Source organism: Arvicola amphibius, chromosome 6, assembly GCF_903992535.2.
Source record: "Arvicola amphibius chromosome 6, mArvAmp1.2, whole genome shotgun sequence".
NCBI lineage: Eukaryota > Metazoa > Chordata > Mammalia > Rodentia > Cricetidae > Arvicola > Arvicola amphibius.
In genome coordinates this window covers 12158503-12185284 of record NC_052052.2, presented here as the reverse complement: position 1 = coordinate 12185284, position 26782 = coordinate 12158503, and the positions used below count along the sequence as shown (strand labels likewise).

Below are 26782 nucleotides of genomic sequence, written 5' to 3'. Positions count from 1 at the left end.
AGGCTGGCTGGTTACCCTGAGGGGTCCTACCCCTGCCTGAAGGGCTCAGCATTGACTGTGTTTCCTAATGGGCCCAGAAAAGACACTTCACACTCCAGGCCCTGGAAACTGCCCCACAAAACCTAGCCTTACCACGGAAAAGAGGGAGTGGAAAAGCCAGAGTGTGGGAGATCCACCAGACATAGGATGACTTCAGGACAATACACACCAAAATACGCCATCCTTGCATCCTCCCTCTGAGGACATCCATCCCCTCTATGTTGGGGAAGCGGAAATGAAGACTCTATGCCATGGGGCATGTCACAAGCTTGCCCAGGCCACTGTGGGAAACGGGCCACCCTGCTGCCTCTCGGTTAAGGCCAAATGGTAAATAAACAGGACACAATTTGAGATGCTGTTCCCACCCTCAGGGAACTCACAAACAGACCCTCCCCTGCTGGGCAGGAGACCTGTGGTGCTCACCGGGCTGACAGACAGACAGGTGAATGCACACGGCCCCCACCCCCACACCTCACCCCAGCTCCTCCCTCCCTCTTTTCCCCTGCATACCCACAGACCATCAAGCCTTGGCGATTTATTACCATATATATTTTTAACGATCTGACCTTCTCCTTCCAGATGGCGCCTTTCTTGCGTGCCACTGGGAGCGTTAAAAGAAAATGGAGTTGAGGCTCCCCATCTGCCACCACCATTGTACGTGTCACAAACCAGAGCGGCTGTGTCCACTGAACACTGAAAGCCCACTTGGGGTAAAGTGACATTCGGGAGAGGCACCAGCGGCACAGCCGTGATTCCAGCTGATGCTAAGCAGAGGCTTATTTAGGGCCATGTTTGTCAGCGCTCCTGGAACTCAAGAGCCACTGTGGCACAGAGAGGCAGATCTAGGGCTGAAAGCCCCCCCCCCACACAGGAACCATCTCTTCCATTCTGCTAGAAGCACCCTAGGCACAACCTAACCCAGCCATCAACTCACTGCGTGACACTGAACCTGTTGCCTCGTCTAGAAATAGGGACAGAATCCCAGTCATCTGGAGTTGCTGGGGAGCCTAGAGAGAATACATACGAGGCCTAGGATATACCAGGCCCTGGAGAAATGGTGGCCATTTCTAGTCACCGTCCTTCCTTTGAACACTACGGCGAGTGGCCGAGCCACCTCTAGCCTGCTCGGTGCTCAGGTTCCAGGGTAAGGTCTTCACCACCGTGGACCCACTGCTCTCAAAGTTTCCAGAACCACAGCCTTCTTCAAGACCCTGTCACACGCCCTAATTAGTCACGGTCACAGCGGCCAAGTCAGGTGTCCTTCCTCTAAGTCACCCCACTGTAAGAGATGCCAACAGCATCCAGGGAAGCCAGTTGAAGGCCACAACTTCCCAGCTGGGATGTGGGGTCTTGTCCCCCATCCCAAAGAACAAGGCCACCATATCCAGAGAGCTTGGGAAAGCGGTTCTCAACCTGTGGGTCATGGCCCCTTTTGGGAGGGCTGAAGGACCCTTTCACAGGGGTCACCCAAGACCATCAGAAAACACAGATATTTACATTACAGTTCATAACAGTAGCAAAATCACAGTTATGAACTAGCAACAAAAATGGTTTTATGGTTGGGGGGTCACCATAACATGAGAACTGCATTAAAGGGTCACAGTGTTAGGAAGGTTGAGAACCACTGGCTTCAGGATCCCAGCCCTGGGGTGGTTTGCAGGGTTAATGGAGATTAGGCTTAGGACACAGTCCAAGGCTTCCCAGGCCATGCTCAGGAGGAGGTAGACATCAGTGATGGATAGCTGCCAAGACGGGGTTGGGAGATCAGACCAGAAATGAGAGGGAGGGAGGCCGCCAGGTTGCATGCAGACCCCTGGCCCAAGCCTCTGATGCTCCTGTGAGTGTGGGCGTGGGTAGGGCCTGTCACACCCACACCCTCTCTGGAGAGCTGTCAGTGGGAGAGGTTCTGGGGCCTGGGAATATGTGGACCAGAAGAGTAGAGCCTTGAGAGCTGGGGTGCAGAGCCCCAACCTTCCCTTCCTTCTCTGGAGCCTTCCCTGTGCACCTGTCTACCAAGTCTTTATGAATGGAGGCTACCAGCTATGACGCGTGGGAAGAGACTATGACCCAGCTCTGCGCTATCACGTGAGGCTCTACTCCCAGATGCAAGGTTGCCCCCACACCCCCAAGCATTCTCACCAGAACCCTGTCACTAAAGCACCTGCATGGTCCCTACTCTCTGATTCCCCCAGGGCTGGAAGCTAAACAGCTTGCAGGACAACCCAGCTAAGAAGCCTTGGAACTATGAACCTAACAAGGCCATCTGGCCCCAAGTCACATGGGTTAAGACCTGTCCTAAGTCACCTTCTGAACCTTCTAGGGCACCTGAGACCCTATGTACAATGAGCAAGGGCCCTTAGAGATCTAGTCTGGTTGTAGGTGGGAAAACTGGGGCTCAGGGAGAAGGTTGCCTTTCCCAGGACCACAGGGTAATGCTAGAACAAAGCCTCTCCCGTCCCTCTCCCTTCCCAGTCTTCAGATTACTATTCTGGCTCGCCGTACGCAAAAGAAAATTAAATATGATACAGGAATGCCACATCTTTAACATGGTTCTGCTCCCTGCACACCTACACACACACACACACACACACACACACACACACACACACACCACTAAGATGGAAAACAAAATGCAGCAAAATGAAAAGAAACCATTCAAGCCCCCAGGAGACCCAGGCATTCAGATGTAATTTCAAATGACTGCCCTACTGAGGTTGCCAAAGTGAAGCTATGTGAAGATATGGCAGTCCACAGGCTGCCCAGGCACCTGCTTCAGTCAGCGCCAGACCAGCCCACCAGCCCAGCTCTGCAGAGCATCCAGGTACAAACAGGAAGTCCATTTTCCTGGAAAGCCTAGCCCAGGAGCTTGGACCTGTGTCCCAGGTACTCAGGAAGCTGACCTGGGAGGATGGTGAGTTCAAAGCCTGCCTGGGTCACAGAGTAAATTCAGCTCAAGGAGGCCCGGCTCCAAGTGGAAGGAGAAGGAGTGAGTACCAAGGGCATTACTCAGGGCAAAAGCCTCCCTAGAATGTGTGACATTCTAGTTCCCTCCTGACAGCAAAAGGGAAGGAAGAGGGGAAGGAGGAGGGAAAGAAGGAGGAAATAAAAGGGAAGGAAGGGAGGTTGGGGGAACAGGAAGACAGGAGGCCCCTAGGGAGGAGGGGGCAGGAAGGCAGGAGCAGGGAGGCAGGGGAAATGGGAGGGGCAGAAGGGCAAGCGGGCAGGGAGGTTAGGAGGGAGGAAGGGCTCACCCTGGGTCTGCCCAACATTGAAGTCATGTATAATAGGGAAGGCAGTGTGTGCCTGCCTCCAAGCCCCAGTAGGGGGACCCCCTCAGCCCTTCCGATGGTCAGATCACATGGTACAGCTCTGAAAGCCCTCAATCCACCCTCTGTGGACAAGGCTGAGTTCTAAGCTACTCCAAGCCTAGACCTAGGACAATGACCAAGCTGGGACAGCTCCTCCAGAGCCACACCCCCTCCCTGTCCCACCCCCTTCTGCACCTGCTCCTCCAAGATCCTGTGAACAGCAGCAGAATGGCTCACTTGGATGGAAACCCAATTGGGACATCCCAGGTTCTCAGGTTTCAGTGAAAACCTTCAGGGTGCAACCAGAGCACAGGCCTCCTCCTGCACAGCCTGCAAGCCTCATCCCCGCACACCCTGCAAGCCTCACCCCTGCACACCCTGCAAGCCTCACCCCCACACACCCTGCAAGCCTCACCCCCGCACACCCTGCAAGCCTCACCCCCGCACACCCTGCAAGCCTCACCCCCACACACCCTGCAAGCCTCATCCCTGAACACCCTCAAGCCTCACCCCTGCACACCCTGCAAGCCTCACTCCTGCACACCCTGCAAGCCTCACTCCTGCACACTCTGCAAGCCTCACCCCTGCCCTACAGAACACCACTGCCTTCCAAGTCAACCACCTACTTCTTTTCTTCCTCATCCCCATGCCCTGTCCTCTCTGGCCACTGTGAACCAGCTGTCACTGCTGTCCCAGGACCTGCACGCTTGTGATGCACACGCCTGTATCGCTTGGCCCAGATCTTCCCGTGGCTTCTCCCTGGTGCAGCCTTCACATTCAGTGACAGCCACATGGCCTCACTTGACTATCTGGCACCTCACTTAATGTCCCCCTGTCCATCTCAAATTGAAGTTCCTAAAGAGCAGAAGGCCTTCTGAGTTTTGTCAGAGGATGGCTCAGTCCATAAGGTACCTACCTTACAGGCACAAGTTCCATTCCCAGAGGACACATTTTAAAAAAATAAAATAAAAGCCAGGCAGTGGTGGTGCACGCCTTTAATCCCAGGATTCAGGAGGCAGAGACAGGCAGATCTCTGTGAGTTCGAAGCCAGCCTGGTCTACAAAGTAGGTTCCAGGACAGGTTCCAAAGCTACAGAGAAACCTTGTCTTGAAAAACCAAAAGAAAAAAAAAAAGCCGGGAAACCCAGGTGTAGTGGCACAGACCTTTAATCCTAGCACATGGGAAGCAGAGGCAGGTGGATCTCTGTAACTTCAAGGCCAGCCTGGTCTCCATAGTGAGGGAGTTCCAGGACAGCCAGGGCTACATGGGGAGACCCTGGCTCTAAACAAACAAGTTGGGAATGGTTGCCTGTGCTTGCAATTGCAGCGTTTAAGTGAAAGAGACAGAGATCCCTGGGGCTTGCTGGCTGTCCAGTCTAGCTCAGTTAATGAGCCCCAGAAAAAAAGTGGGGAGCTGGTGAGGTGGCTCAGTGATTAAGAGCACTGCCCATTTTCCCAGAGAACCCAGGTTCGGTTCCCAGCACCCACATGATGGCTCACAACCATCTGTGACTTCAATTCCAGGGGATCTGATGACTTTTTCTGGCCTCTGAGGACCCTGCATGCATGCGGTGCATAGACATAAAACCCATACATAAAATAAATATTAAAAAGTACATTTATGCACAGTAAAGATAACTGATGTGAGATTCCCCTCTGTATGCTGTGAATATGTTTTATTACCATTGGTTAATAAAGAAGCTGCTTTGGCCTATGGTAGGGCAGAATAGAGTTAGGTGGGAAAACTAAATTCAGGGAAAAAGAAGGCGGAGCCAGGGAGATGCCATGTAGCTACCAAAGGAGAAAGACACCAAAACCTTACCAGTAAGGCACAGCCTTGTGGCGATACATAGATTAATAGAAACAGGTTAATTTAAGATATAAGACGTAGCTATGAATATGCCTGAGCCATTGGCCAAGCAGTATTGTAATTAATATAGTATTTATGTGATTATTCGGGTCTGGGCAGCCAGGAAATGAAGGCACAGTCTCTGTTTGCAGGTAAAGAAACAGTCCCAGTATCAGCTGGCTTTCTATCATACAGCACTTCTGACTGTCCAAGATGCCAAGTAGCAAAACCAACAGGAATGTGTGGTAGGGATAGGACAGAAGGACAGGGTGGTGGCCTGGGCTCCTGTGGGGACACAATGCCCAGTATCTGAATCCTACATCTACCCCTTTCTGCTGTGTGACTTCGCAAAATTCACTGCAACTCTCTGGGCCTGAGTCCTCAATGACTAAAAAAGAAAGTTTTCAACAGCCCTACCTCAGGGAGCTTGTGAACAATGGTGTAGATGTGTGTGGGAGTTTGCAAGTATCTGCTACCCCGGCAGCATTCTACAGTCACCCACTGACTTCTCTGTAATGGTACTAACGGGTGCATAGGTGCAAACAGTCATGTAGAGGTTTCCGGTTTATTATTTGTTTATGTGAGTTTTTTAAGCTCCGGGTCTCCTGTAACCCAAACCAGCCCCAGCTTTGCCCTGCAGCTAAGACTAGCCTTGAACCCCAAATCCTCCTGCCTCTGCCTCACAAGTGCTAGGATTATTGCATATGCCACCATGCTGGGCATTAAGGAGGCCTTTGGCTAAGATCAGCTGAGTCCAGCCTGCTATTTATTTTCCTGTACTGAGATACACGTCAGTGCCGACTGGGTACCACCAGCGTGTGCTCTCCCACAGCTGGTAGAAGGTAGGCTGCCATCACCTCTATGCACCAGAAAGACTCGTCACTCACTCCCTAGGCATTCATTGCCTCCCTCACTGGGGCCCTGGTAGCTGCTAATTCACTCTGTGTCAGGTCGGAGGGAGGCTGAGAGAGAAAGAGACTGGTCCAAGGTTCAGAACTGAGCTCCAGGCATTTCTGCATGGTTTCACTCCCTCCCACCAGGAAATGCCCCTGCCTCACTGACCACCATGGGCTCACACGCTCAACCTCCCTCCCTACACCTGCCCTGGGCTGTACTCACTGAGTCCGATCTTCGCCAGGTGCAACCTGTTGACCCAGGAAATCTTGCTCAGGGGGTTTGGTGTGATGAAGACCACCATGAAGCTGATGGGGCGGCCAGACCTGCGGAGGGCAAGATGAGACAGGACCCCATGGGTGCCTGGGAGAGAGGCTCAGCTCCCCTGTAGGCCTCAGAAGGCCTTGGTTCACCTTGGCTCTTTTTCAATCCATGTTCCTGGAGGCCTGTGGCCAGCACCTTGGGGAGAACTCCTTCCACTCTCTGTGATGGGCAGGAGGCACCTGGCTAGAGAAACTAAGCCATTCTTGGTAGCCCAGTCCCAGACCTCCAACAGCCCTGGTTTTATGCCCAGCTAAGTTCCTGGCATCACCACCTGCCAGCATTCCACGGAGGGGGAAAAGACCTCACGCTGTCTATCCCCAGCACCTGGCACAGGGCAGTCACTCAGGAGATGGTTGCAGAGTGGACAAACAGTAAGAAAAAGAGGAAGGAAGGAAGGAAGATAGAAGGAAGATGGGAGAGAGGGAAGGATGGAGGGATGGAGGGATGGAGGGAAGGAGGAAGGGGACTGTCAATGGGAGAAAGGGATAGGTAAGAAGGTAGGAGGTGGCCTTGGAGCAGCTGGGACCCTTTTAGAGTTCTATAAGTGAACCAGGCACCCCAGGAGGTGGGCAGAGCTGTGTCTCTCACCCTAGGGTGCCGGGGAGAGAGAGGACAGGAGCAGGGAAGGGGACAACCTGGACTGGAGCCCAAACTGCATTCTCCCACACTCAACAGGAGGACCCTGCTTTCTCCTCCTGCGTCTCTGCACCCGTTGCCATGTCGCTATCATCCCCCGCCCAGAGGCCCACACCCGAGCAGCAGCACTTCCCTGCCCAGGACCCCCTCTACAGGAACCCCACCTCCTTTCCCAAGCAAAGCCCCTGTTCTGAGCCTGGCCCTGGCCCTCAGACCTCAATTCCTGGTTTGTAAAGTGAGGTCACCGAGGCACACCCTGCAGAGCTGGAGGAAGGCCAGCTCTCACTGCCCCAGTTCCTCGCTACCTCGGAACGGCTTCTACACAGAGAGAGAGAGAGGGACCCGCAGCTCCTGCGGAGATCTTGTGAGCAGAGGACCTTGAACTGGGAGGCTGGGTCTCTGAAGAGGATCTGGGGCCACAGGCTGAGGTGAGGAAGGAGGGCGTGACACGGAGGACTAACTAGAGACTGAGAATCTGAGTCCGCCAGCAGAGAACCAAGCTGACCCAGGGTGTCAGCAAGATGTTCATCCATTTGTGCGTTCATTCCTGAGTTCCTACCGTGTGCCAGGTGCTGGCCGGGGCACGGTCCACAGTGGGTGTGCACTCTCTCCTCACATCCTGAGTTCCTACTGTGTGCCAGGTGCTGGCGGGGGCACGGTCCACAGGGTGTGCACTCTCTCCTCACATCCTGAGTTCCTACTGTGTGCCAGGTGCTGGTTGGGGCACGGTCCACAGTGGGTGTGCACTCTCTCCTCACATCCTGAGTTCCTACTGTGTGCCAGGTGCTGGCCGTGTATGCCAGGTGCTGGCCGGGGCACGGTCCACAGGGTGTGCACTCTCTCCTCACAGCGGTCCTGCCCCAGGCTCTCTCTCTCTGAGCACCCCCTTCCCTCCCAGATGCCCCCTCACTTGTCGGGCTTCCCCGGCAGGAGTAGCCTCAGGCGACACTTGTTGGCCGAGTGGATCTCCTCCTCCTTCACTCGCATCAGCCTCTGCAGGGCCAAGCACCAGTCCTGGGCCACAGTCATGTTCAGGTTCTAGTGTTGGGAGGAGAGGGGTCACCACCATCTCCTGGCTCCCTCCAAACCACACAAGTCCTAACACAGTGACAGCACCCAGGGGAAGGGGATAGTCTAGCCACAGAGGAGGCAATCCCACCTATACTCAGGACTTCCTAGCCCTGGATGAGAGCCCACCCAGCTGCCGCTTCCTCCAAGAGGGACGCCCTCCTGACCAGAGGCTTTGCAGCCTGGGCAGAGGTCAGGGAGGATCTGTAAGACCTCCACGAGGCCAGACGTCTGCAAAGACTTCTGGGAGGGTTAGGGGGTTCCCAGCCTTTATCACCACTCCCTGCTCAGAGCCAGGGTGCAGGGAGCACCATGCAGGGATGCCCCCTCACCACTCCCAGGGCCACGCCCACCTGGTAAGTGCCATGCAGGGTACTGACAAGCAGGGTGATCTGCTCCACCACTGCCAAGTCCTTCTGCAGGTCCTGTAGCTCCTGGAAGAGGCGCGGCGGGCCCAGGTACACCTTGTCTGGTAGAGAAGACACCGGACTCAGCCTTGGGGCTGGGGGAGGTAAGCATCTGCCGACAGGGAAAAGTAAGCCATGTCCATAGAGAAGAGGCACTGGGAACGCTGGAGGAGATATGACCAGGGAGAGAGGTCCCAGCAGAAGGAAGGTGTCGCACACAGAATGGTGCCACAGTCGTACGGAGGCTCACAAGGGCCAAAAGGCTATATCAGCCATGCTTGGAAAAACTGAGGCACCTACTCCAAGCCAGAATGTGACGGGTACGGAAGAGCATGTGCAAGGGTACCGAGGTTAACAGCAGCCCATGAGCAGCAAACTGTTCAATGACATATGAGGGGCGTGCTACGCAATGCAGGCAGGGTCCCTGCTCCTTTGGGTCTTGGGACCCAGGAGGATGGGCAGACAGCAAGGGAGGGAAGGACATTAATCATTTGGTAGAAAATGCTTGGGAGAAAGGTACCAGTGTGACAAACGAGCCCGTGGTGGGGACTGAGTGGGCCTAGAGCCCTGATGGTGACACAAGCAGAGGAGACAGGGTGGGCAGAGACGTCCTTGAGTGCCACCTCAGGAACAGGATGGCACACACTAAGCCATGGTTTCTCAGGTTATGTAAGGTGGCTGAGGCCTCTTTCTGGGTCACTGTGGGGGTTAAGAAGCAGTTGCACATCCCATGCCCCTGGGATATTGTGACTTTGATGTCACATTCTGCTGTATGGGGTCAGGGCTTTAGAGGACTTGAGAGCTGAGTGGGGAACCAGCGAAGAGCAGGGGCACACGGAACGGTAGCGATGCACTAACAGATATAAAATGCCCAAAGGATGGACACTGGTGGGAAGATGGAGCCCCACATAAGTAGGGTACGGGCTGGGGACAGGGTGGGGACCCACTTGTGGGAAAGCATGCTATGAGCAGTTTGGGTTCAACAAAACAAAATGTCACCTGTCGTATCAAACTAATATTGCAGACGCGAATTTTATTTGCTGTCCTATAGTGTTATTTTTATCCAGTTTGTGTTTTGTTTGGGTTTTACTGTTGTTCAAGGTCTAAAAGAGCATGCATTAAATGCAAGGAGCTTTCTGTGTGTCCATATTTGTATAATAACATTAACAAAAAACAATCTACGGTCAACCAAGAGCCTACAGAGCCTCTCTCCTTTCAAGGGGGTCAAGCTTGGCTACAGGGGGACAGAGTTGGGGGTTTCCACAGCAATAGCCTGGGGGTGGGCAAGAAGGGAGTCGAATGGGGTTGAAGGTACCCAAGATGTGCCGTCCTCTCTCCCGCCTCACTCACAGATCTGGAAGGGGACACTGGTGCAGCCTCAGAGGGCCAAAACAGCTGTCGCAATCATGCCTCAAAATTTCCAGAGTTTCGGGGGCCAGTGAGGCAAGCGTGCAGGCAGGGCTGTGGGCAGAGCGGCGGGGGGAGGGGAAGCGAAACTCAAGTGCCTTGTACTGCGCGCCTGACTCTGCTCTGTCAGGCCTGCGGTTTAGTGTCCCTGGGCCCAAGGCCCTGGCTGAAACCAAGGTTCCATGCAACCAATTGTCAGTCGTGATGAATGCTGCCAACTTCACAGGATCTAGAATCGTCTGGGAGACACACCTCTGAGCTTTGTGAGGCGATTACGTTAACTGAAGTGGGTAAACCCACTCTGAATGAATGTGGGAGGCATTGGGCAGCACTGCCCCATTAGCTGGGTTTCTGGGCCGAATAGGAGAAAGCGAACCCAGCGCCAACATCCACCTCTCTTTGCTCCCAAATTATACATGTGATGTGACCAGTTGCCACACACCTACCGTCATGCCCTCCCCACCGTGAGGAATGTGGCAACCTCAGAAAACTCAGCCTGAGGCCTAGAGAGACTAAGACGGGGCTCTGGCCCAAGCTCAGGCCATCAGAGAGACTGGCATGGGAAGAGGAGGAAGGGCAGGCGTCCTTGATTCAAACAGCAAGAAAGGCACAGACTGGGGAAGACCCTGCAGACAAAGGTGGTACACCCCCTTGCCAGGACCCCAGAGAGGCTAAGGAGCCACATCAGAGGGGCACACGGGTCTCTACCCCTAGTGCATCAGAACAGTGAGGTGGTAGTAGCATACTACAAACATATACTCCATCTGAAATAAAGACAGGGGAAGGTACAGGGGGACTCAGGGGACAAAAAGAGAAAAGCAGCCAGAGGCCACTGCAGGACAGATGCACCAGTGTGCAGGCAGAGAGCAGATATGGAGATGCGACCAGGCAGGAGGCTCTGGCTTCTAAGTTGTTCCCCTCTTCCAAGAGTCTGAGAACTTGGGTTAGGATGGGGAGACATGGGCCCAGGAAAGGACAGACAGACAGACCTGAGTTCCCTAGCACCCCTGGAGATCGAGGGTAAGAGGAGCATCTCTAGTTCCTCAACATACCAGGAGGCACAGTAGGAACAAACAGAAGGCCCCTGACCAAGGTCCCACGGGAGGCAGTTAATTGTCAATTCACACCTGGCCTCTATCGCTGTGTGAGCTGGGTGTGAGGGACCCTGGCACCAGGTGAGGAATGTGTGCAGGGTGTGCAGCAGCAATGAGACCACAGGGACATGCCTGTGCCCGTAAAGCCACAGATCTGCACTGAGGTACAATAGCAAGACCCTCCAGGCCCAGCCCCCACCAGCTTATGGTCCCTGGCCCAGGTTATATGCTTAGCATGCGAGGGGCAGCAGCCAGGCAGTACTCACTCTGGGCCTGCCCTGCAGCCGTGGCCTTCTTGGCACCCGCATGCTGGATGAGCAGATTGTCCTTGTCGTAGGCTCCGCCATCCTGACCCACCTCCACGACCTGCACCTGGGGCAGTGCTGTGTTCCACTTCACCACATACTTGGGCCCCAGAGGCACCAGGCTGCTGATCTCTAGCTGGCCCCTGCGGGATGGAAGAAGAGAGCTGGAGAGCCTGCCGCAGCCCAGCCCAGAGGCAACACAGCTCCAGCTCCCAGCACCTCAGCTTAGCCAGGCTCCAGACAGCCCAAGCAATGAGACCTCAGGCCCAATCCAAGCCAGGCCACGCAGTGCAGGGAACCCACACCAAGGCATTGCACCAGGATGCCCAGGCCCAGAACCAGCGTCCCGTGCCTGAGTCCCCGAGCCACAAGCTACCTACCTGTGGTTGGAGGGCCTAGGGAAAGACAAGAAGGACAGATGTTATTGGATGGTGCGTTCCTGTGAGGCTGAGGACTCTGGGAGCCAGCCACCAGCCTGGGCAGCAGGCATGGAGGGAGAGACAGCTCCAGAGTGGAGGCATGGCCACTTAGGCCAGATGTACACAGAGGAGAACCATACAGAAAGCCTCCCTGGGGCTCAGATAGCCATCTCTTGGACTCTGCTGGCCACCCCCCCACCCCACCCCGCCAGTGGCTTCAGGCTCCCAGCATAGGAAACTGCTACTCAGCCAAATTAGCAAACTGGTGTCCCCAAACTTGAGTGCTAGCACCCCATTCTTCACACATGCTCAATGCTGAACAACGCAAGACTGAGAAGGGTGGCAGTCTGGCCCTGGCCCTGTTGGATATCTGGACATAGTGGGACTTCAGATTCATAGTACCTGGGATTGGCGAGATGGCTCAGTGGATGAATATGCTTGCTACCAGGCCTGGTGACCTGAGTTTGATCCCCACAATCTGAATAGTGGGAGGAGTGAAAACTGACTCCCAAAGTTGTACTCTGCCCCCCCCCCTCTCTCGGTCTCTCTCTCTCTCCACACAAACACACACACACACACGTTAGAGGTGAATGAATGAATGAATAAGTGGGTGAGTGAACACCCACATCATCTGTGACAGAGGCTTCCTTGCCAAGTCTCCCACCAGGCCGGAAGCAGGGAACCAGCAATGAGAAGGCTCCGTATATAGCTGATGGGTGAGCAGATGGAAGGAGAAGACGACAGTGGGTGGAGGAGCCTGGCAGCCCTGCTTACTCCCCTCCCAGGATCCGTGATTTATACCCAAAGGCTTCCCAAATCCACTCTGTGACCATGAACAGAAATATACAAGCCGATGCTGGATGCAGAGTATAAATAAAACTCTGGGCGCGCACACACACACACACACACACACACATATACACACACATATGTGCACACATGCACGCAAACAAACACACACACACCACACACACAAGCGCGCATGCAACACTATACACTATGAGTGCCCAAGCTGGGAGGTGGGAGAGCTGGTCTGAGTCAACAGTCATTGGCCACTTCCTGGCCTGACTGTAACTAACAGCTGGACTAGGCTATGTCCCAGGCTCTTAAAGTATCAGGTTTTGAAAGCAGAGATTCTCCCAGGATCCTGCTGAAAAGGTCAGGGCATGAATTCTAAGAGTGCAACAGAGAATAGTCTCCATCCCTTACACCTACGTGGCCACACAAGGGACACCTGTGAGTTCCCCTGCTGGGTAAGGGGGAGGATGCAGAGCACAGGCCCCAGCTCCTAGCTCTCACAGCCTGAGCAATGTGGCCCCATATGTTACATCACCCAAACAGTCAGGGAAGCCAGAGGTCTTGACATTTGTGCGGACTCCTGTGCCAGCCAAATGTGAGGTCCAGCAGCTCAACACAGCCACAGGCCACGTTCTCCCACTAGCCCAGTTCCCGTTCTCAGGCTAAGCCCACAGCCCAGTTCTGGGTGTTTCTATAGCCTCCCATGGGATGGAAACCATGCTCCTAGAGGCAGAAACTGCCCTGGGCTCTGGGGGAAGAGGGTTATAAACAGGAACCCACAGGAACCCTATATGGGCTAAAACAGCAGGGATCTGGGGTAGACACAAGGAAAACCTTCTTCGATTCTAAGGTTGCAGACTCATCCTCTAAGAGTGGAGTCTGTAGCATATGGACCTACTAAGAGCTGAGTCTGTAACACCCAGACCTACTAAAAACGGAATCTATAGCACAGAGACCTACTAAGAGCAGGATCTATGGCACACAGCCCTTGGCTGAAAATAACAATGAGTCTCTGGGGTCAGAGGATGCCCCCTGAGTAGTCCAAATCCTTCTGGCATTAGGGGCCAAGAAGAAAGCAGGGAGTGAGGGAGGTGAGAAGAAGGTGAAGTATCTGATACCTCATCAGGGCAGGGGCTGGGGAGAGAGTAGACCACAAAGGTCCCCTGGAAAGGGGGTGCCCCACCCCCTCCAGGCTCTTACTTGAAGTTGATGTTGGCGCAGACCAGCATGTCATTGAGCAGGAAGACCCTGCGCTCCTTGGACTTGATCAGCTGCCCACGGTCTCCGTACACCGTCTCCGTCAGAGTCTCACACAGAAGCAGCTGCCGCTGGCCAGAGGTCAACAGCTGGAGAAGGAAGGGTCAGAGAAGGTCAACAAGCACGTCACAATCTCGGATGCCAGGCGGGGTAGGAGCGGGGCCATGAGGTCCAGGCCAGTCTGGACCATGCAGTGAGATCTCTCCGAAACAGCAGAAGGCCTGAGAAGTAGCTCAGCTGGCGGAGTGATTGCCTTGAATGCACAAAGTCCTGGGTTCCAATCCCAGTGCCGCATAAAGCAAGAGCGATGGCACGCACTATAATCCCAGCCCTTGGGAGGTGAAGGCAGTTGCAGAGTGCAAGTTCAAGGTCAGCCCCAGCTACATAGGGACTCTGAGGATGGCCTGGGCTAGAGATTCTGTACACAAAGAGAAGCAAAGGGGGCAACTGGGAGAGGTAGAGGAGGGCCCAGAGTCAGCAGCTGTCAGTAGATAGCAAAATATCCCAGACAGCAGGCCAGGACACACATTGGGTTCTCTGCTTCAGGGTGACTCCGAGATCCTGACCAGCCACCCTTGCCAGAGCAGAGCTCAGCAGCCTCTTTTTCGGGTGAGCTGGCTCCTGCCGTCATCCCCACATATAGTGATCCCATAACCACCTTCACCAAATATACGGGCTCAAAAGTGACCAACACCGTCTCTGAGCATCTCCGATGCTCCCCAGCCGGGCAGTCACAGGACACTTCAGTCGGAGCCTCGGTTTCCTCAGAACCTCCACTGATCAGATCACACAGGCAATGAGTATGGTAGCTATGAGTCAAGCAACTAACGAAGCCACAACACCAGGCAGACGCGGGCTTAAAGGTTAGCACAAATCTCAAGGCCACAGTAGAGCACATTAGACAGGTCCAGGGCCTTATCGAGTGTGGCCCTAGGAAGGCACAGGACACCCCGCATTAGGGATGCGGTGGGTACCCACAGAGGACCCTGTTTCTGTGCTGCTGTTCAAGACTATCTTTGTCATGGGGAGACATGGCTTTCTGGGGACACGTGACCTGGATGGAGCCCCAAGGCTTCACTGTGATCTGCTGAATTGCATCGGTCCACATTATTCCTTGCAGGGCCTAGATCTGCTGGTCAACAATACCTGCTCTAAGGAGACCAAAGACTCTCAGACCCCAAGACCTGACCAAGCCCACCCCACTACACTGGGACTCCCAAACTATCCAGAATCCCTCTGAGAGATACCCTTTTACCTATGGAGTTTTTAAGTAGGTCGGGGAGGATCCAATGAAATCTCTTATGGAGTAGGATGACTCTGGCAGTCTTGGTCCCAGTCTCTCTCTGCTGGGCTCCTTTGAAGAGGACCCTGCTTCCCAGAGCACCCCTCAAGTAAACGCACAAATTAGGGTCCTAGTGGCACAGACATTGCTGTGTGGTCACACTGCGGGACTCAGAAACAGTCCACACGTACTTAATCAATCAGCTCAGCAGCCCTAAGATATAGACATCAATTCTAGAGGTGTGCAGCACCCACAGCATCCCCCACAGCCCCCACACAGAATGGAGTCCTGCTGCCTTGTCCCCCTGCATTGTGTGGCAGTGCCTAGCTCAGCAGGAGCGGGAGTGGTCCCACTATTCCCACCTTACAGAAGCCCCAAGATCGCTGGAGTCCCCGCCGTTGCTATGGCCCTACTTCTCAACAGTGTCTATAAGCAAGGCACACACAGCTCAAGACAACACAACTCAGGCAGCCGCGGTTGCCAGGACCTAGGCTGGGAAGAGGAAAGTTCCTTGGGCTGCAGGCTGGTGGCCCTGTCCCTTATGCAGCTTAAAAAGGAAAAAGAAAACCATTGAACCCGCACCCCTCTGGAGGCTCCTGAGTCGGCTATTTCTAAACAGCTCATGGGTCTGTTTCTGCCCCTCCCAGTTTCATTTCCACTTCTCTCCGGATGACAGACAGAGGAAGGCTACTGATCAACTGCCCCAGATTGTCCAAAGAGTCCCCTGGATGGGGTGGGTATTGGGAGAGGGGGGTACACGGTATGCGGCTGACACCCTCTCCACATCTGCACCCATACCTGCCCAGCTCACCCCTTACTCAGTGAAGGGGAAACTGAGCCTCAGATCACCCATCCTCTAGCCCTGATAGCAAATGTGTAGTGCTGACCACCTCCTGCTCTATCTAGGTGTTGGGATGGAGGTGGGGGGCAGTGGAAGAGAGCAGACGGCTCTTCCCAGGGCTGTACCAACAGGCTTCTCTCCTCCTGCCAGACACTGCTGCAGGAAGACACCTCTCCAGCACAAAGGCCAGCCCAGAGCTTCAGGAACTCATGCCTTCCCTCCGAAACAGCAGGCTTGGGGCATGGGGCGTCAGCACTGTCCGGAATAGAGGAGGAACGATCCCGGGGAAAACCACCCTGTGCAATCCTGAGTGGGAAGCCCCCCTCCTTTCTCCTTGCCACACAGGGCAGATCCTGGGCTCCCAGGCAGGTGAAGCAAACCAGATGCCTTCAAGCCAACACGTGCCCTTAGTGAGAAGTGGCAATGGCACCCAACGGAAGTGGGCAACCACCCTCGGGTGAAGGGAACCACACAGGTTAGGTGCTGAGCCAGCTCTTCCAGCCCTTAGGGAAAGTTCCTCGAATCTGAGGTTGATGGCATGTCCTAACTTTTAAATGCTGCCAATGACTTCCACTTTCTTAAAAGAACAACGTGGGCCCAAACAGGCCTGCAGCCTGCCTGTGACCTGGGCAGGACAGCGCATGGCAGTGCCTGAAGCTTGGGACTTCAGGGCCTCAGCTGACCCAGCCCGGCCTGACTCCATGACCTGGGGAAAAACAGTAGACAAAGGCAGCCGTCCCAGCAGGGAGTTCTCCACACTGGCCAGCATGGTGGCCGGAAGGGGCTTTTGTCTCCCAGGCCACCTCCCTGGACAGTGGGCATTCTCTCCACACTGCTGAAATCCCCTTCCGGGAACAGTCTGCAGCCAGCCTCAACTCTGCCTTTGGGACTCCCCAGAACATCGAACACTTCCTGTGACCTCACACCACACTGCTTCTCTGGAAACAACCATCTAGTAAGCTCTGGTGAGGCCGCCTCACCCACAGACTATCCCTGTCCACCTCCACCCTCCAGCCAGTGAGCGTGAGAGCAAATGTAGGCTCTCCAGGCCTTCACGGGGCAGTGAGGGATGCACGCTGAGGGACTCAGGCTCCGCATGCACCAGGAAAGAGCAGAACTGCAACCTACAGCCGCCGACCTTGTCTTCTCGTAGCTATCCCTGGCTGCCCTAGAACTCCCTAATTAGCCCAGGCTAGTCTGAAACTCTGGCTCTTCCTACTCTGTCTCCTCCAAGTACTAAAATCACAGGTATTCACAAGCACACCTGCACTGAGGCTGAGGGTGTAGTTCAGTGGACAGAGTGCTTGCCTGGTACGCATAAAACCCTAGATTCAATTCCCCAACACTTCATAAACTTGGCATGATAGCCCATGCATGTAATCCTATCACGGGGAATTAGAAGCAGGAGAATCCAAATTTCAAATCCCTCCTCAGTTACAGAGTGAGTATGAGGCCAGCCTAGAATACATGAGACCCTGCCTCAAAAAAAAAAAAAAAATCTGATTTAGATGGCGATTTTAAACTGTACTTTACTAATGTACAGTTTCTGGTTTCTGGTAATGAGACTAATGAACAAAACTCTCTTTTATCCTAAAATAGCATGAATCACAATGAATGTACTATCCAGTGGCTCAAGCTCCCCTCCCTCAGAGAACACTGCCACCTAGCAAATGACAATAGGCAAGCTGCAAGAGCAACAGGCAAGGCAGGCGAGGCACACCTGTACAGGGGACTGAAGGGCTGGGTGCATGCCCACCTTGTTGACACAGGGAACAGGGGGCTGAGCTCACACCTACCTTATTGACATGGGGGAACGAAGGGCTAGGCGCACACCCACCTTGTTGAGGCTGCTGCGGTCACTGACGCTTTTGGTCAGCTGCTGGATCTCGGCCACCTGGTCAGCCAGCCGCTTCTGTTCGTTCAGCTTCTCAGCCAGTGTCTCCAGCTCTGTGAGGGCTAGTTGCAGCGACAGCCTGTCAGGGTGGCCTCTGGGAGTGTTCTTCAGCATGTCCTGCCAGGGCCAGAGAGAACATGAATAAGACATGCCCCAAACATGTGCACACACACACACACACACATATGAGCAGACACACACAGACACCACACACACACACACACACACACACACACACACACACACACACACACACAGAGGCCCTCAGTTTCGAGTCAAAGCATCATCCTATGGTCTACACAGACCAGACCTGAAGGATGCAGCTTACAATGGGACCAAGGCACTGGACATGGAAGGCACAGGATAAGTGAATAAAGACAAAATGACCGTGTGGCTTGTTCTGAGCGCATGCACGAAAGAACGCCATCAGCAGGGTGTCCAAGAGACACTCACCCTCGTTCATAGCTGTGTCAATCACAATAGCCAACTGGTATCCATGGGCGGGTGGGGGGGGACAAAAACAATCACCCCTAGGCCTTGAGAAGAAGGGCCACTGTGACCCACGCTGTAACAGGGCTGAATGCTGAGGACACAGCATCAGCAGAGACAAACACTATGCAATGCCACTCCAAGGCAGCTTCTAGAATTATCAGATTTCAGGGAGAGAAAGCCACTGGTGGGAGGAGTGGCTGTCAGCAGTTAAGGAGATGGGAGAGGGGAATTATTTACTGGGTCCAGCGTTTCAGTGAGGAGAGATGAGGGATTCCCACAGATGGATGGCGGGGACACCTGCACAGTGGGAACATGCTAGATGCTACAGTCCTGCACAATGGGAGGCGGCGGGCCAACAGCCAACGCCTCAATGGAGAGTGGATACAGACTTCACAGACACTGTGCTGAGCTCGAGCCCACACCCACAAGCGCAGCAGCTCTGCAGATAGAGACAAAGATGCTACCAGGCCCTCAGCCTGGCCACTGCCACCCTGTCTGAGGACTGACCGCAGGGCCTTGCGTGGGACTGAGGTTCCTTCAGGCATCCTGGGTTTGTACTTAAGTGACACCTGACCAAGGTGAGTTTGGCAGACTGTTTGAGGAGTTCTGGAAGGCTAAGTCATATCCCCTTCCTGCCTGAGCAAAGGTGTCAAATAGGCTGTGGGGCTGAAGAGGTGGCCCAGCAGCAGGTTAAAAGGCACTTGCCACCAAGCCTGGGGAGCTGAGTTCAACCTTTGGAACCCACACGGAAGAACAGAATTGACTCCTGCAAGTTGTCCTCTGACCTCCACATAGTCACACACACACACACACACACACACACACACACACACACACAGGGGTTAGAGAGATGGCTCAGTGAATAAGAAATCTTCCAGCTCTTGCAGAAGGTGCAATTTCAATTTCACAACATCCATATCAGGTGGCTCAAAATTGCCTGTAATTCTAGCACTACTGGATCCATCGGCCCTGGCCTCCGAAGGTACCAGCATCACATACACATGCCCATACACAGACACATCCATAACACAATTTAAACAAAGCAGATCTTTTTTTTAAATGTTGCTGAGCACAACAGACTGCCCTCTCGAAGTTGAGAAAGATGAAGCAAACCTCAAACCAGAAGTGGACCCCAGATGAGAGCAAGCCACCTGACCTCCCTTCCCCCAGCCATCGCCTGACCCTCAGGGAGTCCCAGGCAGTACCTGGAGCAGGAGGATGAACTGTGGGAATCTCTGAACGGGTTTCACCATCAGCCCGTAGAGGGTGACTCGGTCTGCACTGCACACCTGCCGCCGCTGTGGGAACAAGGCTGTGTCACTTGTCAGTCTCTGAGAGCATGGGTCCAGTGCCAGGGTCCAGACCTAGTCTCCACCCTGGGAACCGCTCCCCGGGCTCCAGGACGAGGTCCCTTTCTCCTGAGGCACCTCCCCAAGTCCGTCCCTTGTGAGTGCAGACTGCAGGGCCCTAGGCTACCTTGAGGAACTCGAGGAATGCTGGCTTTGTGAGGCAGGCCTTCTTGATAATGGACATGGCATTGGTGAAATTGTTCACATAGTCGCTGTACACATCTAAGACCATGGACTTGGAGAACTGCAAGAAATGGAAGAGGAGCTGCATCAGCATGGTGGGGGAGGCAGCTGCATACACCCACCCCCACCCACCCACACATCATGCTTCTGAGACCCTGCTCAGGGAAGAAGGAGTCTTGGAGTTGGGAAGCAAGGTAACAGAAAACAGTTTTTCTACAGCAACTCAGAACCCGCCCAAGAGAGAAGGCAGCCTAGGGCAGACACTGCCTGGACTCCATCTATCTCCTTTCCATGGCCAAGAAATTGGGGAGATGCATCCACAGCTAAGCTACAGATGTCAGAGGTCAGCCAATCTCTCACCATAGCCCCCTGGACACACCCACCTGGGACGTCACGTCTAAGCTCTCTCAAGATCATCCTGGCCACTAGTAGAACCCGGAGGCTTACAACCGAGCAAAGCTGGCTTGACCCGCTCCCTCTCTGAAGTCTGAGGATTTCAGTTTGACAAGCAGGAATCCAGTACACCTCTCATTCCACAGGCGTGGAATCTGAGCCCAGAAATGTCCTAAGAACTACTTGAGGTTGTAAAACCAAACTGGAACCAGGACCTCAGGACCACAGTACAGGCTCTTCCCCCAATTCTAAGGTTTCACCCTGGAGCTACAAATGCAACCTGGGCCAGCATGTGCAAGCCTCGCTGTGATCACATGTGGCAGGATTAGAAAGGAACCTGCACCAAGTCAGGGGGCTGCCAATGAGGTTAGTCTCCGGGCAACAATGCCACTATACTCTGGTTTCAACATTGTCTTGGCCTGGTCCATCTCTTCTGGGACATCAAGGTGTCATGCCTAACCTCTAATGCAGGACACAATGACTGAGGGGCTCTGATATTATTGACTTTGACAAGGCAACCAGGTGGGGGCGGAGGCTGGTCGGGCTAATGTAAGCAGAAACACCTACTGAGGCCACAAAGAGGTCCCCAATCTTCTCAGTGGAGTCCCACTCGGCCACGCGGGAGGACAGGGCGATCTGGAACATGGAGTGACAGTGGAGAATCTCCTTCACGCGGAAGAACACCACCTGACACTTGCGGACGCTCAGGGCCTTGGGTTCCATCTCCATCAGCGGGTTACGGTAATCCTGCCAGGATGGATGGGAGCGGGGATGACACCAGCTATCTTCAAGGCCACCTGAGATGAGGCTGGCTGAGAACTGAGCAGAAGCCCACCCACCTGCCCAGTGGGGCCTTCTTTTTTTTTTTTTTTTTTTTTTTTTGGTTTTTCGAGACAGGGTTTCTCTGTGGCTTTGGAGCCTGTCCTGGAACTAGCTCTTGTAGACCAGGCTGGTCTCGAACTCACAGAGATCCGCCTGCCTCTGCCTCCCGAGTGCTGGGATTAAAGGCGTGCGCCACCACCGCCCGGCCCAGTGGGGCCTTCTTGATGCAGGTAAAAGCATCCTGCCTTCATGGATGTTTCTAGAAGATTCTCCACGAATGTGGCATTTCTGCCCTAACTCTGTCACTTCACAATGCCACCCCCCTGGGAACTTCTATGTTAAGCTGGCTTGGGAGCAAGAGGATCATTTCTACAGCATCTGTGCATGAGGACTCTAGTTGGGTGGCTCGGGGCCAAGGCTGGCTAGTGGGGAAGCTCAGAACCATCTGCGTGGCTGGGCAGTGGGGCCTCAGGTCAGCACAGTGCCCCGGACTCTCAAAGCTAAGGCTACAACTCTCCAGTCACTTTGTGTGATGCCTGGGCTCCTTCATATGAGTCCCAAACTGTTCCCACACCACCAGTTCCCCTCCCTGGTGGCCTCCTTCTGACATCCCTGAGGAGCCCAGGTCCTGGAGACCCAAACCAGAAGGGGTCCACAACCATTGTCACTCAAACTTCTGCTTAGCGTCCTCTGGGCATCCTAGTGTGAGGAAGAGGGGACACTGTCCTGCATCCTTACTTTGTCATCCCCACTCCCATCTGAATGGTCAGGAAGGCACAGTCCCTTTCAGTCACAAAAGGGAACACGCGCCTTGACTCTCTCATTTCAGAGACTCCCAGTTTCACTTCAGAAAACAGCTCTCGCTGCAAACCGAAGCCTTGGAAATCCCTGGCGTTCCCACTTGTCCCGTTCCTCAGAAGCAGCAGGACTGGCTTTTAGTCCCTTTTCTAAAACTGCCACAATCCCCCAAAGTTCTTTACAAAGTGACCCCCCCAGAGCCCCACCCTCATCCCAGAGGCCCCAAGAGTCACCTGGAGTATCCGCTTCAGTGACTCCACATAGCTGCCCTCACTCTGCACGATGGAGCCCAGGATGTGTCTCCGGACCACCTGCATGGACCGAGAGCATGGTCAGGAAGGGTGTGAGATCCAAGAAGCAGAACCAGTACCCGCTGTGTGAAGGGTCCCAAAGGCAAGAAGGGGAGCTGACAATGACAGGACCCAGGAGCCCCCGAGTCACATGGGATGGACTGTGAGACACACCTCTCTGGGCTCATGGGGCTAGTGGGCCTTAAGCATTCCAAATTCTGGGACCTTACCATTTCCAGACCCACAAAGTCCAATTCCTTGCTAAAATCCCCTTCCCTCTCGTGGTCACTCCCTCTCAGGTGCTAACTAGCATAGCCCCGGGGCAGCAGGCTGGCAGATGCCCCAGCTTCCCACAGACCTGCTGAGGACTCAAGCCGTCCGGCATGGGGCCCAGCTCTGGGGCTGGAGGTTTGAAGTCTGTCACACCAACCTCCAGGAGCCCCATATCTTCCTCTTCCGAGTCACCTGGAAAGACAAATGGGAGGTGGCGCAGCTCAGGTGGGGATGGCACACCCTGCTCAGGCCCCAGGAGATGAGAACCTTTCAAACAGTCCCGGTTCACACCTGGGAACTGCTGCCCCTGAATCAAGTGGGTTAGCTCCAGCTCCAGCTCCCAGGCTCCTTACGGTCCAAGGCTGCTCCCCCAGAGCCTGTGGTCGGGGGGGAGTAGGAGGGAGAGTTGGGGGATGAGAAAACCGCACCCCACAGGGCCACTGTCCCTGCTGAGACCTGCCCACTCTGCCTGCTCCAGGCTGGCATAGGCCAACCACTCATGTCCCCATCACTGGGCACTAAAAATAGTTTTCATCTGGATGCCAAAATGGGGGGAAGAAAATATAGCCCAAGAAGAATCAACCCATTGGCTTTGCATTTCCATTTTTAAAAAATACAAAGATACCCCCAAAGGAAGCAGGCTCAGCTGGGTGTGACGAGGACTCCAGCCTACTGGGGCTGGGCTCAGCTGATGGCAGAGAGAGTCTCACAGCAACCCAAGGCCCTAAGGGAAAAAAGGAGGCCCAGTGGGATGCTGAAGGGTCCTCCTCCCAGGCTCTGACTCCCCCACCATGAGAGACTCAGTGCAATGAGCCCCTGCTATTCAGAGGCTCCAGTGCCCGTGGCAGCCACAGATAGCAGGAAGCGGGAGACAGAGAAAAAGAGAAGTGGTAGCCAGTCCAGCTGCCAGAGAAGCAGGACACCCAGTCAGGCCCTTACCTGAGCAGGACACAGAGGAGGAGGAGGAGGACGGACAGCGAATGACAGGGTGGGGGTGAGGGTGGGGGTGGTGAAGGCCCTCCTGCCTGGCCCACATACTGCCTCGGGCATCACCACGCACCCACCCCAGCCGCCGTGTCCGAGGCTTCCTCTTCCCCCACGAGCTGCTGGGTAACATTCTTGGCCTGTGATCTGAGCCGCCCGGCTATTAATAACGCCTCTGGGGGAGGGTCATTTTAGGCCCAGGGCGAGTGGGCGGAGTGGAGAGGGTGTCCCAGAAACAGTCCCCAGTCACCCGACCTGTCTACTCCCTTATAGTAGCCAGTGTCCCCCGAAGTTAGAGGACGCATGGGGTGATCCGCTTAGCCAGTATTTAGGTGTCACCTCTACGAAAACTGGGTGAGGTCGCAGTTGTAAGGCCAAAGAGACCGATGGAACCCAAGGCAGTGTGATACTACGCTGGCACCAAATGCCACCAGGGCTGACAGTCACCAAGAACAATGCCTGCTGTGCAGGACTCTTTCTGTGTGCACTATGGTCATCCTCTCCTTGGCCTCAGGAGACAGGAGCCACTATTAGCTCCATTGCATGAAGGAGGAAACTGAAGCACAGGACAGCAAAAATGCACAATTTCCAAGAGACAATTTCCAAGGCGCTGTGGGTTCTCCTTGGCTTGGAGCCATGTTCCTTCAAAAGGCCAGTCCATGTGTGAGGTCAGCAGAAGGCCCTCCCCGGATGCAGCCTTCTCCCACCCAAGGTCTGGCGCCCTCAGAGTTCTGCCCAGACATCGCTGACCATTAACCTACTGTCCTACATCTTTGTCCCCTTGTCCTCTTGTCTGCTGTCCCCAAAGATGCAACACACCACAGGTGCTGGGCCTTGCTGGAAACCTTGTAAGGGCCCCAGTCTGGACATTATCTGGAAGAGGGGATCAGTGCTCTGGTGGGCATCAAAAGCAAGAGATGGAGACCTGAGTAGGACCTAGGGAACTGGGGGATCTTGGAAGAGTGGCCAGGGCAGAGAGAAAAACCAAGACCATGGCCGGGCAGGTAGATGTGTGGGCAGAAGAACCCTCAACTCCTGCCAGGAGCAGATCCCAGGCAATGCCTTGGGCTGGCAGGTGCAGGAGGCCTGTGCAAGCCAGGAAGGCCCAAGCAGCTTAGCAGTGAGTGGCAAAAGGGCACCACAGGACCCTCTCCACCTGCGTCACTTCCCCAACCAACCCTCCCCTTGCATGACTCACCCCAGATGCTGAAATGCCACCTCATCAGAGCGTGCAGGCTTCATCACACCCCGTACAGCCCTCCCTCTGCTCCTGCCCCCACCCCCAGCTCTATTTTTCTCCCAGAGTGCCTATCGTGACTAGACAGTATATTACCTATTTGCTCACACTTAAGCCTCCCATCACCCTGACCAGAGCATTGGCACTGCGGGAATCCAGGGAGAAGTCACAGCCATTCCATTCACGGCTGTATCCCGGGATGGTGGGTTCCTATTTATAGTAGTCCACAGTAAATAATTTGTAGAATGAGTGCTTGGTCGATTGATCAGATCCAACCTTGGGACACTTCTGTCTAAAACCCTGGTGACTCTCTGATGTCTTGAAGGGCAAGCGCCCAGCCAGGCCCTTAGAGCCATACTGACCTGGCCCTGACCTCTCACCCCAACCTCCTCCATCACCCCCTCAGGAAAGTCTATGAGGCGTACCTGTCCCCTCATCTGTAAGTGAGGCACCCAGCAGACACGCCATAAATGTCGACCCTCGACGCCTTTGCGCGTGCTCAACCTCTGCCCTAGAGCTCCAGTCTCCTCTTCCTTGTAACCATTCTCCTGCCTGCCTCACTTTTCGCCTCCACCAACGCCCATCTCCACACTCCCCCAAGAACCCGAAAGACTAGTGTCCGTCTGAACCACCATTTCCCACTGCATCTGGAGCCCTTGGAAGAAATCCTGGTAGGTTCACTGAGGACAGTGTTTAGTAGGTATTCAATAAGTAGTGGTGAACTGAAGATGGACAAAGAACATTCTAGATAAAGCCAGGTGAACCAGAAGGCTGGAGGGCGACAGCCATGCCACACCCTGAAGGGAGGCCCCACGGCCACGCCGGTCAAAGTTGTGAGAAGCAAGCTGGGACTGACCCCGACATTTAGGGTTCAGTTCGGAAGAGGCCAGGCACCAGCCACGTCACCCCCAGCATGCCCCACCCCCAGCACACTGCCGAGCGCCACCCCTGCTCACCAAGGACGTCTTTCCTATGCAGAAAGGAGACTTTACGCATGACGGCCATCCGTGTCTTCTCCAGCCCATCTCGGGTCCCGCTCTTGGCGGCCTTCATGAGCTGGGTCATCTGAGCAAAGGCAGAGGGGGAGTCATCAGAGCCTGGGACCCCTGCCTTCAAGGGACCTCAGTTCAGACATCATAGCCAACCAGCCCGGTTCCATCTATTCTGGATAGGTGAGCAGCAGAGGCCAGGGGTGGCAGGGAAGAAGATGAGCTCATGCTCCAAGGTCCCTCTGTGGGCAGGAGAGGGCCTGACCTCTACCCTCTACTTAAGGGGGTGAAAGGATGGGGAAAGAGCCAGGTCTGGGTTCCAACCCCAGCTCTGACACTCCCCAGCAAGTAGACATCTCTCTGAACCCCAGACAGAAGCATACAAACCACCCTTTCAGGTGAGCAGAGACTGAACAAGCCAGCTCTGGGAAGGTCCCTGAGGACTGACCTCCTCCCTGCCGAGCCAGGTAAGGAGGCCTGACCCTCGTCCCCCAACAGGCAGGTTCGAGTCTCAGCCCACAGGGAGGGAAAACTAGGGCCACAGGATGCAAAAGCCACACGCCAGTGCTGCCAATAAAGCAAGCCAAGCAGGCCTTGACACCGGTGAGAGGACAATGACATGCTCAGAGTGGGAAGCAGACACCCTGCCACTAGGACCCAGACCTGAGAGGAAAACTGCTGCCCCCTTGCCCTGCCCCTGCCCCAGCCCCAACGCTTTCAACACCGCTAGCATTCGTTATCAGAGTGTTCCACAAGGGTGGTGCATCTGCACTGCCCAATATGGGGCCCACGTGGGACTAATGAGCACTCTGAACATGCCGTGTTCAGAGAACTGGAAATCTCAATTCCATTTCATCTTACTTTCAATGGGAGAGCCACACAGCCATGCCGTGGATGTTCCAAGAAACCCCCTCCTTTCTTAGACTCTGATGAAGAGGAAGGTGCAAATCTGGAAGTGAGGGTTCCCCTGGATTCACTGGCCTTGCTCCAGCCTCTGGCAGCTCTTTGGCTCCCAACTGAAGGGCTATACCCTTCTCTTCATGGGGTCTGAGTGAGGACAGACAGAGAGCCTGGGGGAGGCAGGATCAGAGTCTGGTGGGACTTAAAGCCTGAGGGACAGGCTGAGAACCTGGGGGACCGAGAGCCTAGAG

The 26782-nt window shown here is 54.6% G+C and overlaps 1 protein-coding gene across 9 annotated transcripts in view; it reads right to left on the bottom strand.

The window, feature by feature from the left end:
* The window catches only part of Arhgef10l (Rho guanine nucleotide exchange factor 10 like), a 129688-nt gene that overhangs the window by 40486 nt on the left and 62420 nt on the right, over positions 1 to 26782 (bottom strand). For 6 of the 9 annotated variants that reach the window (XM_038332804.1, XM_038332808.1, XM_038332806.1 and 3 more), the window contains 13 exons: positions 25599 to 25707; positions 22507 to 22613; positions 22092 to 22169; positions 20806 to 20985; positions 19790 to 19906; positions 19519 to 19611; positions 17765 to 17938; positions 13748 to 13893; positions 11711 to 11725; positions 11292 to 11473; positions 8471 to 8586; positions 7960 to 8087; positions 6315 to 6415 (listed from right to left, as the gene is read on the bottom strand). In XM_038332804.1, coding sequence (XP_038188732.1) covers positions 6315 to 6415; positions 7960 to 8087; positions 8471 to 8586; positions 11292 to 11473; positions 11711 to 11725; positions 13748 to 13893; positions 17765 to 17938; positions 19519 to 19611; positions 19790 to 19906; positions 20806 to 20985; positions 22092 to 22169; positions 22507 to 22613; positions 25599 to 25707 — 1546 coding nt within the window. Of the gene's footprint in view, positions 1 to 6314; positions 6416 to 7959; positions 8088 to 8470; positions 8587 to 11291; positions 11474 to 11710; positions 11726 to 13747; positions 13894 to 17764; positions 17939 to 19518; positions 19612 to 19789; positions 19907 to 20805; positions 20986 to 22091; positions 22170 to 22506; positions 22614 to 23360; positions 25527 to 25598; positions 25708 to 26782 lie in introns of those variants that run through there. The other 3 variants (XM_038332811.1, XM_038332809.1, XM_038332812.1) reach the window with 2 other exon arrangements.